The following is a 12969-nucleotide window of genomic DNA, read 5'->3' as shown; positions in this document are numbered from 1 at the left end:
GTAAAACTTGGCAAATATCGAGATGAGTTGATGTACGCCCTGGAAGACCTCTGCATACTCCAAGGAGTATGTGTACCCTGGTTGAGAACCACTGTCCTAAGGGACTGCTCCAAAGCCTGTTGAAGTTAATGGAAGTCTTTCCATGAACTTGAGGTTTTCAAAGGGGCCTAAGGGATTTAGCTACCCAATTCCCATTGGGTTTCATTGACTTTCTCCTTTGAAAATCCCAACCTGATTGGCTAAATTCATATGCACATTGAGTTCAATGGGATTACTTGTGGGTGTAATGTTTACTCAGTTGCAAGGAGTCTTTATATAAGAGCTATTAGTAGTAGTAGTATTTTATTTTAAATGACATGCACACCTGCTGTAGAAATAACAATACGCTGGCAAGTCCATAAGGCCATGCCAACTGCACTGCAGCTTCGAACACAAAAAGTCCTGCATATTTACCTCTGAATTCCCCTAGTACTACATGGCAGTTATCTTCTATTGTGATAGTCGTCTCCAGAGAGGTAAAGGGAGATGTACAAGAGATGGGTGGCCTGTCATTTAAAATGCTGTCAAATTGAGTCCTGTGTATATTTTTCCACTTTGGAACATATCTAGTTTTCTTCTCTGGAGCTATTGAATCTTTATGGGTAATCCAATGCCTAAGGCATTAGTTTTCCAACTGTGGGGCATGCCTCCCCCTCCCCCAGGTGGGCACAACAAGTTTAATGGGGAGCGGGGGGCAGCAGAGACCTGACTGGTTACAGTTTTTTTCTTGTTTCTTCAGTACTAAGGATTCTTCTCAGGAGCTGAGTCTCCTGTTCACCTCCAGCCAGGCTGGAAGAACAAAAAGAAAAAAGCCGCAGAGGAGGAGGAGAGGGCAGAAGGAGGGGGAGGGAAAAGAAGTGGAGAGAAGAGGAGTGGGAAAAGAACGACTTAGGGAGAAAGGAAAAGCTAAGCCAAGAAAGTGCAGACAGCAACAACAAATCTCGAATTGGGGCTCTGTCGGCCAAACCATCTCGGGACCCCTAGCCCTAGCCCTTATTCTGGCTCGGAGAGGAGAGTGGAACTTTCTGTCACAGCTGCCGAAGTGAGACCGGGGGGCCAGCTACCATTGCTGGCCATCCCAAAGCTGTGCTGCGGGTTAACAGGCCAACCAATTTTCCTGCGGCTCTAGCCTGGCCAGGGGTAAAGGGCCTGACCTCTACCCATTCTTCCTCTCCTTGGTTACCCCTTGGGGACCAATCTTCCTTATCCTGGGGCCTATGAGCATGGAAGTCTGCAGCTCTTCCAGTGTTTCAAGCAAGGGGCTATATGGGGACTGCCCAGAAGAGTCCAAGGGAAAAGGAAGCTCAGGGGGATCATTCCTCTCATCCTCATAAAGAGAAGGATACGAGCAGAGATCTGCCTCTGACTCATCTTTCCCCCCCCCTTAGGTTACGACTCCCACGAATCGCAACCACTACTCCCGTCTGCTCTCCCAACATGGCTCTGAGAGCACATCTTTGTCTCTTACATTTCCCGTGATCAGCCTGAGTTCTACTATTGGATTCCTCACTCTCAGTTTTCTGTTGTTTCAATGCAGACACTTCCTGCTCCAGCCTGTTACTCTCTCACTCACTGTCACCCACCCCGGGCTTCTACAGTGCTACTGTCTGAGCTGCCCTGTTCCACCGTCCCCCTCTCCTACAAAACAAACCACTTATCAGCTGTTCCTTCCTCTCCACCACGCCTGGCTGGCTTGCCAAATCCGTTACCCAGGATTTTCAAAGCAAATTTAAACATTTCACTCCAGGCAGTGTCAGGAAAAAATCAATGGGAACACAGCAATTCTTTCTGATGAAATATTAATACAAGTAAGCGTGCTCTTATCTAAAACAACAATTTATTAGATATAAAGCACACAGACATAAGCAATAGGTTTAGGACATCCCAGATATAGTTGCCCACAGTCTGAGATGGTTTTGAGTGATCACCAGCTAGACTTCCAGGGGCCCGCTTTCCATCCAGCTGATGAGTTTAGATGTCGGCTCCTTTCCGGAAGAAAAGCTTCTTTGGACTGCTGTGAGGTATTTGCTTTTACCTAATCTGTTATAGCTAACTCTAACAAAACATATCTACAGTGACTCCTAGTGCAGGGGTGGCCAACCTGTGGCTCCAGAGCCACATGCAGCTCTTCAGAGGTTAATATGCGGCTCCTTGCATAGGTGCTGACTCAGAGGCTGGAGCTACAGATGCTAACTTTCCAGTGTGCTGGGGGGTGCTCACTGCTCAACCCCCTGCTCTGCCCCAGATCCTGGCGCCACTTCACCCTTTCCCCCAAGATCCCTGCCCCTTCTCCCAAGCCTGCCATGCCCTCGCTCCTTCCCCCTCCCCACCAAAGCCTCCTGCGCACTGCAAACCAGCTGATTGCGGTGGGCGGGAGGCGTGGGGAGGGATGGGGAGACACTGATTGGCGGTGCTGCCCCTGGGCGGGAGGTGCTGGGGGCTGGAGGGGGGGTAGCAGATGGGGGGCTGCTGACATATTACTGTGGCTCTTTGGCAATGTTCACTGGTAAATCCTGGCTCCTTTTCAGGCTCAGATTGGTCACCCCTGTCCTAGTGGGTCAGCATAATAACCTCTACTGGGTCACCCATTCTCCTAATTTCAACAAACTACTCATTGTCTCAAAACATTTCTAGTATTTCTAGCCATAACAACAATATGTCAGGGGCACCCAAAACCAAGGTTGCTATCCACTCAGTCTTTTCCATAACTTTCTATCCCGTCCTCCCATTCTAATTAACAAACTGCAAATATGCAGCTGTCTGACCTTGTCTCACAAAGGCCTAAAATTATTCCTAGCTATGTGATGTTTGATTTACAGCTAGCAGTGGCTGCACATACAACATGGCTGACTGCAGTACTGCCAAGTTCTGGGGTACACGCAGGAGTGTCATGGGGCAACAGGAGGAGAGAGGTGAGGCAGGAGGGGATGTGGCCTCTCCCTATGTAGAAGGTGGGGAGGGGCCCATTCCAGCTTGCTCGCCTCTCTAGAGATTGATACATAAGTGTCCTCCCCCCCTCCCTATCCGGGAGGTAATTCTTCCCTGCACACAGCCTCTTGCAGATAAGTGCTGAAGATCGCACCAGGGCCAGAGGAGCCTGTGGCCTATGAATGATTCTGGGGATCCCAGGGACGTGAGGAAAGGAGTGCAAGCCTATCTGTCTGTGTCCTGTTGGGGCTGCATGCCCAGAACATGTCCTGGGCTGGGGAGCAGCAGGGTGCCCCAGCCGGATGGGCTTCTGGACCCCAGGCATCTGTGGAAAAACTGTTTCTTAGAAAGACGGGGGCATTCATGGTGGGATGTGACTATCTGAAGGGGGACCCAGGAAAAAACATTTGTGAATCTCTGGCCTAATGAAATCCTGAAACCAAAATCCTGCAATGATCTGTTCATTAGGAACCCTTGGGATGGCAGCTGAGCTTTGCATGGTCTCAAGTCTGCTCATGGGGGATCGAATAGCACAGTCTGAGCTGTATGTCAAATGAACAAATAAAATTTCACTGCACATAAGTCAATCCTGGGGGTTCAGGAAAAGGCGGCTCATGCTACCTGATCTCGTCTCCCTTCTAAATAAGGGTTGGAGAGAAATTCAGAGTTTTTCAAAGTATAGGCAAGTGCTGAGATGATGTTCAGCTTGTGAAGTTCTCATGTACAAATGCCTCAAAACGTGCTCAGTTTTCAAAATGGGGGGGGGAAGGAAGTATTCTTTGTATGTGTTCTTCATACAGAGCATCCCAAACATTTCACAGAAAAAAGTCTATAAAATGCTCCAGGAAAAATGGAAAGTTTTTGTTTTTAAAGCCCAGTTTAAAGAGGGAAAGTGATTAAAGCCAAGATATTCAAATTGGAAGTCAATGGAGATCTGCTGCAGTGCCTAAAAGAAATCAACCAACTAAGGTCTGATCCAAAGCCCATTGGAAAGACTGACTGATATCAGTGAATTTTGGGTCAGGTCCCTAGTGATGGAAATGGCAAGCGGAGATAACTGATATTTGTTTGTTAATAGAAGAGAAACATACTTTCACCTGATGTGTAGCTGTCAAGTTGTGCCTATGTAACTGTGCAATCTTATTACTGTTACTCTCATCCTTTCCTCATATTGTTTATTACACTCACTTTTTGCATCAAGTTTTAAATTATATTGTAAGCTCATCAGAGGAAAGCTGTGGATTCTTGTATGTACAGCGCCTTGCACAGTGGGGTGCTGATCTTGATTTGGGCCTTTGCATACTATTGCAATACAAACAATGAATAATAATGATGATAATTAATAATAACAGATGCTTGTCCTCTTGAAAATCAGGTGACTTATTTTGGTGCCGCGCTATGGATTTAGGCTCCTGTCTTCAGGCATCCATGCTGGAAGATGATGGCTTCCATGTGTAGGAGTAAATGGGGAAGGGAAGAAAGTTCCAGATGTGGCATCCAAAGTGCAAAAGAGGCCCCTTGCTTCCAGTGGTGAAGAATCCTAACTTATGGGAGGGGATACAGAAAAGCGTAGGGCAGAAGGCAGCTATGAGATCATGGGACTAGAGTGGAGAGAGCGCAAGGAGAGTTTATAATGAAGGTAACAGAGGGATGGGGTGATGCTACTGGAGTGAGAAAGCAGTCTGTGCTACTGGACCTGCTGGAGGTTAGAGTGTAGGGATTCAGGAAGCCTAGCCGAGGTGATTGCAGTAGTCCTTGTGTGATTGATTTCAGCAGTGTGAACCTAGCAGTTTTGTCAAATGACCCAGGGATGAGTATGGGTGTGCATGAGCTTGTGTGTGTGTGTGATAAAATGACATCCTACCCTGTAAGACTCTCCTTTATCTGCCTGTCTTGACTCTCTCGGATCCTGGCTACACCATAACTTGCTTCTACTGAATGCTTCAGACACTGAATCCTTCTTCGAGGTAAAAAGTCCTTTGTCCCATGTTTCTGACTCCACTAACACTCCTCACAGTCAAACCTTTGCTTTGCTTTTATGGCCTAAAATTTTGGAGTCATTTGTGAACCCAGTCTCCTCTCTCTTCCCATGACTTCCTTGTATTCATTTAACATTATTGTCCAAAACGATCTGATTGGTTTTCATTTTGTCATGTCTGGGTCCCACCGAAAACACCCAGTGCCTTCAGGCGAACATTAATTAGGAACTTAACAAGCTTTGAGTCCTAACGCCATTTAATGTAATGTGTGACTCAAATACCTTTCAATTTCAGACTCAGATAATGTACAAATGGATAGAGCCTAAAATCTGCAGGGAGGATCTTCCTGAAGCATTGAAATTGCCTCCTTCTGGAGAGAAGAAGGATTGTCCACCATGCAACCCTGGGTTTTACAACAACGGATCATCTTCCTGTGCTCCTTGCCCTCAGGGCATGATTTCGGATGGAACAAAAGGTATGAGGTCTATTATCTGGTGAATACACCTTCTCAGTGACTTATGGCAATTAGACACCTACAGACTTTGCTTGTTTTTCTGGAGGCTGTCACTTGTTTGTGTGTGGCCTACATTTTTGTGACGTGTCCCTGTCAGTCAGTGTTCTGGCCTGTAAAATAATTATTGGTTAAATGACATGGGAGCAGCGTTGGGGAAGGAAGGGAGAGATGGAGAACAAGAAGAACAGTAGTGTCCTAGTTGATCCCCAGAATGCTTTGTTATAATGTATTGCTGCCGTTATTTACTGTGATGTCTCCTGAATGTGTCTCTTGGCTGGTATGCACATATTTAAAGTTATTTTTTAAGCTCTCTGAGAATGGAATCATGACCATTGCAGACAAAACATTCTGTCTAGTCCAGGGACTGGCAACCTTTGGCCCGCGGCCCACTAGGGTAAGCTGCTCCGGGCCAATGGGGGCTGCGGGAAGCAGCGGCCAGCACATCCTTCAGCCCACGCCGCTTCCCGCAGCCCCTGTGGCCTGGAGCAATGAACTGTGGCCAGTGGGAGCTGCGATCGGCTGAGCCTGCGGATGCGGCAGGTAAAGAAACCGGCCTCGCATGCCAAAGGTTGCCGATCCCTGGTTTAGTCCATCCCTCTGCCGGATCCTATTTGTTCCCTAAGTTCATTGGTCCAGCTAATCTGATTCAAAGTATTGTCAGCGGTGAGGCCTTTGTCATCCCAACTGGGAGAAAGTTCTACAGGTCTGATTCTGTGTGGCCACTGGCTGTTCATTTTTAAAGGGATTAATGTTTCTTTTGAACTTGTCTTCAGATTTGCTCACAGCTGCCCTGAATGAAACACTAATGCTTATGGAGTTTTTTAAAGCACTGTATTTGCTATTCACTTTTTGTGTGTAATTTTCTTTTCCTTCCTTTCTCTTCCTATAGAATGCAAGGCCTGCCCAGCTGGGACTGAACCAGTTCTCGGGCTTGAATATAAATGGTGGAACGTTCTGCCGGTCAATATGAAGTCTTCTTGTTTTAATGTTGGCAATTCAAAGTGTGATGGAATGAACGGTGAGCTGGTCTTTCTATCTTATTCCTTGTCTGTCTTTCATGGGTGCCACTCACCAAAGTATTTGAGTGCCTATCCCAGTGAATATATGTGCTTAATGCAGTTCATTCCAACATGCAGCTCCTTTTCTTCCTCTCACTGCAAAAGGATTTAATACCTCTAATAGACCTAAAACTTGCTGAAAACCAAAAAGGAGAAAATAAATATCCTCAACTAGTGTAAACATTTTGGCTCTGTTGACTTCCCTGGAGCTACACCAATTTATACCAGCTGAGAATCTGGCCCATAGTACACTGTTATGCATCTAAAGGTCTATTTTAGAAAAAAAGTCCTCTCCGAGTTCTGTTTTTAGTTCTCTCCATTTGTGTCTTACCTAATGCTTCATGATCACTCTGACTTTCAAGGACATTTTATTAGTGCTTTTGAAAACATACAAAGTTTTCAACCTTTGCATCAAGCCAGCCTAGTGCCTTCAAAGCAGTCTCCCTGCATGCGTGCTGAGATGGCAGCAGAGAGCCGTCACAGAACCCATGTGAAAATATTCCCGTTCAAAAATTTTCCAACCCATCCTTCTATTAGTGCCTGTGAGGAATTGTTCTTGTTTATATAAGGATCCTGGTGAACAACTGTTCTCTATTTTACATGCTAAGGCTGCTAGGATGATGTAATTCAGTCCTTGGTTCAGCAAAGCACAGAAGCGCATGCTTAACTTAAAGTGTTTATATGCTTAGGCTGAATAGGGATGGACTTCCACGTATCTATAGATTTTAAGGACAGAAGGGACCATTATGATCATGTAGTCTGACCTTTTGTACATCACACTCCATAGAATTTCAATTGCTTTGATAAATCATGACTTCATGGTAACTTTTGCACATGAAATTGACAATGAATAGCTAACTTCCAGGAGATGCAGGAGAATGATAGGCTCTCAGTTAGCTATTATAACTCAAAAAAAAAAAAAGATCTTGGAGTCATTGTGGATAGTTCTCTGAAAACATCTGCTCAATGTGCAGCAGGAGTCAAAAAGCATAACAGAATGGTAGGAACCATGAGGAAAGAGATATATAATAAGACAGAAAATATCATAATGCCACTATATAAATCCTCTACAGCTTGAAAACTGCATATAGGTCTGGTTACCCCCAATTCAAAGAAGAAATATTAAAATTGAAAAAAGGTATAAAAAAGGGCAATACAATTGATTACAGATATGGAAGCCATTCCATACAAGGACTGATTAAAAAGATTGGAACTGTTCATCTTAGAAAAGAGATGACTAAGGTGGGGATATGAGAGAAGACTATAAAATCATGACTGGTGTGGAGAAAGTGAATAGGGAAGTATTATTTACCCTTTCACATAACACAAGAATCATGAGTCACCCAATAAAATTAATACACAGCGGGTTTAAAACAAACATAAGGAAGTTCTTCTTCCCACAATGCACAATCAAACAGTGGAATTTGTTGCAAGGGGCTGTTGTGAAGGCCAAAAGTATAAGTGTGTTTAAAAAAAAAAAGAATTAGATAAGTTCATAGAGGATAGGTCCATCAAAGGCTATTAGCCAAGATGTTCAGGGATGCAACCCCATGCTCTGCGGGTCTCTAAATCTCTGACTGTCAGAAGCTGGGACTGGACAACAGGGGATGGATCATTCGATATTTGCCCTGTTCTGTTCATTCTCTCTAAAGCATCTGGCACTGGCCATTGCTGGAAGACAGGATACTGGGCTAGATGGACCATTGGACTGACCCAGTACAGCCATTCTTATGTTAGCTGATAGCCGTTCTTAATTACCTTTCTTTTAAAACAATTTATTAGGACTTTAGAATTTATTCTAAAGATTTTTTAAAAATAATATATTTACTAAATAATTTTGAAAAGTACTTTATATAGAGAGACTTGGATATTTAAGTAAACTGACTGTTTCTTGTACAAAAAATGGCCTTTCCTTTGCAGGCTGGGAGGTGGCTGGTGATCACATCCAGAGTGGGGCAGGGGGCTCTGACAATGATTATCTTATCCTGAACCTGCATATCCCAGGATTTAAGTAAGGAACATGGTTTCTTTGACAATTTTTCTTGTATTCTGCTCTTGTACCTGTTTCACATTGGCTTATGCTTGGAATACAATGGAAAGAAAGTTACTACACTAGAAGTGCTACAGTGGTACAGCTGCACCGATGCAGCTGCGCTGCTATAGTGCATCTGATGAAGACGCTCTATGCCGACAGGAGAGAGCTCTCCCATCAGCGTAATAAATCCTCCTCTGCGAGAGGCAGGACTTATGTCAGTGGAAAAGCTCTCCCACCAACATAGCGCTGTTCACACCAGTATTTAGGTTGGTGCAACTTACCTTGTTCAAAGGGATGGCTTATTCATACCCCTGAGTGATATAAGTTATACCGATGTAAGTGATAGCATAGACCAAGCCTGATTCTCCAGTACTAGATCATTCATAAGTAACTCATTATCCAGTATTTTATTGTGATTGGGACTGTTGACAACATAAGCATTGAATCTGCAATCAGGATTCTTCTTACAACTGCATGGAGTGAAGTCATTGCACATCATAACAGGATCAGGACCTTGGCCAGCAACTAAGGGCCATATTGTGCTCTCACTTAGGCTAGAGCAAATCAGGTGCAATTCCACTGAAGTCAAACCAATGAGATCTGAATCAGGCCCTAGGCTGTGACCCTGCAGGGCTTACTTACATAAGCAGTCCTACTGAAGTCAGTGGTGTGATGTATTCCCATACACAATGAGCAGTCATATGACTGATTTTTATTTTAGATTAAGGGAAGACAACAAACAAGAAAGGCAAAAGAAAAGTCTCCATGAGAGAGATCACAGTGTCTCTGAATGTGTGTGTGTCCTCTCTGACATGCACAATCAGCTCTCCTTCACTAGGGTCTTGCCTTCACTAGGAAGAAGGGTGTTCTTTAACATGTGATGGATCTGCAAAGCAGGGGACTACAACTCCCATCAGCCCCCTCCCCACCATACATCCCTTTTTCCTGGCTATGCAGGGATTATGTTTCCCATCAGCCTCCTCCCCATGCACTTTCCTCTTCTCCTGGCCAGGTAAGGAGGAAGGTCCGAAATGGGAAGTGGCCAGCCTCTGTTTGGAGGTGGGAGCCACAAGGCAGCAGGAAGCTGGAGAGAAACCCCTGGAATTGTGGACAGAGCTCCATGTGGAACAGGCTGTGGCTGCCAGACCTCACAGCTATGTGCAGGTCTGCATGGGACTTATGGGGGAGCAGCAGTGGCTGGGCAGGAAGCCAGTGCAAAGAGGCCCAATGAGACACACTAACTGAGCCTGCTTGGAAACCTGCAAATGCTTTTTTGCTTGAATAGAGACTGGGCTGGAGAGGGCACCCCAGGCATTAGGCCTGAAGAGCCCTGACAGCTGACTGGCCTGCCCCAGGGATCCAGACAGGTAAAACTGTATGTTCATTGTAAAAGAATAATGAAAAATCACCCCCAAATTGAAATAGTGATATCAGAACAAAAAACAGTTACGTTAGGCCAGGTTTCATGTGAGTGACTTTCTTCACCTCTCCTGTTGATTAAAAAAACCGTTGGCATAATTGAGTGCTAGGTGTCCTTAGAGCACCTGTTAAATATTTCATTTCCTGTCTGTTAAACAGACCTCCAACATCGGTGACAGGGGCAACCGGGTCAGAACTAGGACGAATTACTTTTATTTTTGAGACCATCTGTTCAGCAGATTGCGTGATATATTTTATGGTGGTAAGTGAGACCTCTATCTGTATGGCAGAGGGATATGATCTTGGTCTTCCACATATCTCTTTCATAGCTGTATATGGGCATGAATTAGCTGCACTAGGTTTATTATCACGAAGAGTAAGTGTGGCATTAGTTTAATATCTGCAGTGCCCTTGAAGGAGTATTTAATTGATGCTTTCCCAGGGCTTCTCTATCACTCATGGTAATGTTTCAGAGTAGCAGCCATGTTAGTCTGTATTCGCAAAAAGAAAAGGAGTACTTGTAGCTCCTTAGAGACTTAACAAATTTATTAGAGCATAAGCTTTCGTGAGCTACAGCTCACTTCATCAGATGCATCCGATGAAGTGAGCTGTAGCTCACGAAAGCTTATGCTCTAATAAATTTGTTAGTCTCTAAGGTGCCACAAGTACTCCTTTTCTTTTTACTCATGGTAAAGATTCTGTTCTTTTCTGTTATCTGATTATTTTAAAAGAAAATGACAATGGACTAAATTCTGTGTCATTCAATCCATTGGCAAAACTCCCCTTGACTTCAGTATGATAGCCGTTTTGACCCCACAAGTATAATAGTATTGTGGTTCAGGATACAGGGCATGGGCGTTGCACTCAGAAAAGTTGGGTTCTATTCCGGATTCTGCCACTCACCCACTGTGTAACTCTGTGAAGTCACTAAGGCCTCATAGCTATTACTGTAACACACTGACATTTAATATTTCACAGCTTCATTCCACAGTATTGTTTTTAATTCTCCTGTGTATATTTTTAGGATGTTAATAGAAAAAACACGAATGTGGTGGAATCCTGGGGCAGGACGAAGGAGAAACAATCTTACACTCACATTATCTCCAAAAATGCTTCCTTCACATTTACATGGGCCTTTCAGAGGACAAACCGGGGCCAAGATGTAAGTATTATATGCTTGCTTTAAGTAGAGTATTTAACAACATAGCCTCCTCTTGACCTTTGCTCGAAGTGCCCAGAACTCCCACTCTACTCCAGCTTGTTTCTCAGTTCATTTATAGAAAAAGCTTGCAGATGGTAGACCTCCTGTCCAACTTAATTGCCTCTTTCTGCCATCTGGATTTGTGGTTGTGGATATATTGGACTTCCAATAACGGCTGAGTAGGGAGATGAAAAGTGGATGGTTAAAAAGGAAGAAATGACATAGAAAATAGCAAGGAGCTGGAAAAGTTGTGTACATTTCTAAAAGCAAAAGATCTTGGGCGATCTTCAAAAAAAAAAAAAAAGGTTAATGATCCAATTGACTCCCCCTTATTGGAAGGGATGTCCCTCATTTCAGATCCAAATTTGCTTCCATCTGACACAAAGGAGGTGTTGTCTTTCTTTAGTAATGGTAGAGAGTGACATGAAAAATGCTGAATTGGAAACTGAGGAGAGAGAAAATGTTATGGATGCTCAGGGAATGAATCCCACTGCATAAGCTTCCTGCACTTGCACTTGTACATTATCCATCCTGTTATGTCTTTCTCAGCACCTCACATTTGGGACTTGATTCAGCAAGGTACTTAAGCACATGCCTAGCTTTGACCTTGGGAGCAGCCCCATTGGAAAAAGCGTGAAAGAACTGTCTATGCAACTATTCTCGTGCTTGAAATTAGGCATCTGCTTAAGAATCTTGGCAGAAATTGGGGCTTTTGGCTTTATCAGGTTTAGAGGCATGTTGGGGAAGTTCTAACTTGCATGAGCAGCATCTACATTACAATTAACCCAAGGTCTCCTTAACCCTGGCAGTGTTAGGAGGCAGTCTTTATGTACAGATGAACTCTCCTTGGATAGATTAACCTCTGAAGGTAGCACAATGCTTTTCTTGAACACTGGTTATGCATTAGTAATTGGTTCATCTCTTCCACCAAACTCAGCCCATTGAACAAACGTCTTCGTTGAGGACAACCCAAGGAAGATCTCATTGCATATTTATCTTTGAGTTTTCCTGTGTTCTTTATAGATTATTCTGGAGTAACGAGGCACGGTAACACCGTATCTTGTCTCGCATTCATAAGCCAACTGGTAGTGAGACTTCCTCTGCCAATAGTTCTTCTTTTGGGGTTTTCAAGATAGTTTCACTGATCGTGGCCTGGTGCCCAGTGTCCCAGGCAGCAACAGGGGTAGTGAATCTTCCATCTCTCTGTATAATCTACACTGAGGCAGTTCTCCCCAATTTTCATTTCAATGTCCTTTTCCTACATTTTCAGTTGGATTTTAATAATTGTGAGAGCTGAAGGAGTGACAGCAGTTAACCATAAATGTGGGCATGTGCAGTGCTAATCTGCACACATAACACTGTTAATCTACCATTACAATCCTGGAGCTCTGCTCAGCAGAGACCGCCATTCATGCTGGTGTGTTACAAATTCTGTGCTGGTTTTATAACATTAGGCATTAGCTCTTGGATCTAGTTGGAGGGCACCAAGCTTTGCACTGGGGGCTTGAGATAAATCCAAAGGTCTTTGAAAGCAAAATTCATCTCTACCACAAACCAAGAGAAACTGTTCCTTTGTTATTGAATTAAGCATGAAGGCCTGCTCAGTCCAGTAAATATTGTTAGGGGCAGTTAAGTGCCATAGGTTTTTTGCTCTCGCCTCTTATCCCAACTCCTGAATGTAGGCCACCAGCAGATTGCTCCACTGTGGCTCTTGCAGTCCATATTGACTAGTTAAGGACCACTTCTATACCAAATATACATTGTTTCATTTATAATACAGAATAAACATGCACTGT

General features: G+C 44.1%; 1 protein-coding gene across 3 annotated transcripts in view; it reads left to right on the top strand.

The window, feature by feature from the left end:
* Positions 1 to 12969, top strand: part of ELAPOR2 (endosome-lysosome associated apoptosis and autophagy regulator family member 2) — a 167476-nt gene that overhangs the window by 107556 nt on the left and 46951 nt on the right. For all 3 annotated transcript variants that reach the window (XR_006275871.1, XM_038387527.2, XM_038387530.2), the window contains 5 exons: positions 5241 to 5421; positions 6350 to 6478; positions 8439 to 8529; positions 10132 to 10234; positions 10997 to 11134. Coding sequence is in view for 2 of the 3 variants with exons in the window: in XM_038387527.2 (XP_038243455.1) it covers positions 5241 to 5421; positions 6350 to 6478; positions 8439 to 8529; positions 10132 to 10234; positions 10997 to 11134 (642 nt within the window). In the remaining variant the exon portion in view is untranslated. The remainder of the gene's footprint in view (positions 1 to 5240; positions 5422 to 6349; positions 6479 to 8438; positions 8530 to 10131; positions 10235 to 10996; positions 11135 to 12969) is intronic.

This window comes from Dermochelys coriacea, chromosome 1, assembly GCF_009764565.3.
Source record: "Dermochelys coriacea isolate rDerCor1 chromosome 1, rDerCor1.pri.v4, whole genome shotgun sequence".
In the NCBI taxonomy this organism is placed as follows: Eukaryota; Metazoa; Chordata; order Testudines; family Dermochelyidae; genus Dermochelys; species Dermochelys coriacea.
The sequence above is the reverse complement of the archived record's forward strand: the minus strand, read 5'-3'. Positions and strand labels throughout refer to the sequence as shown.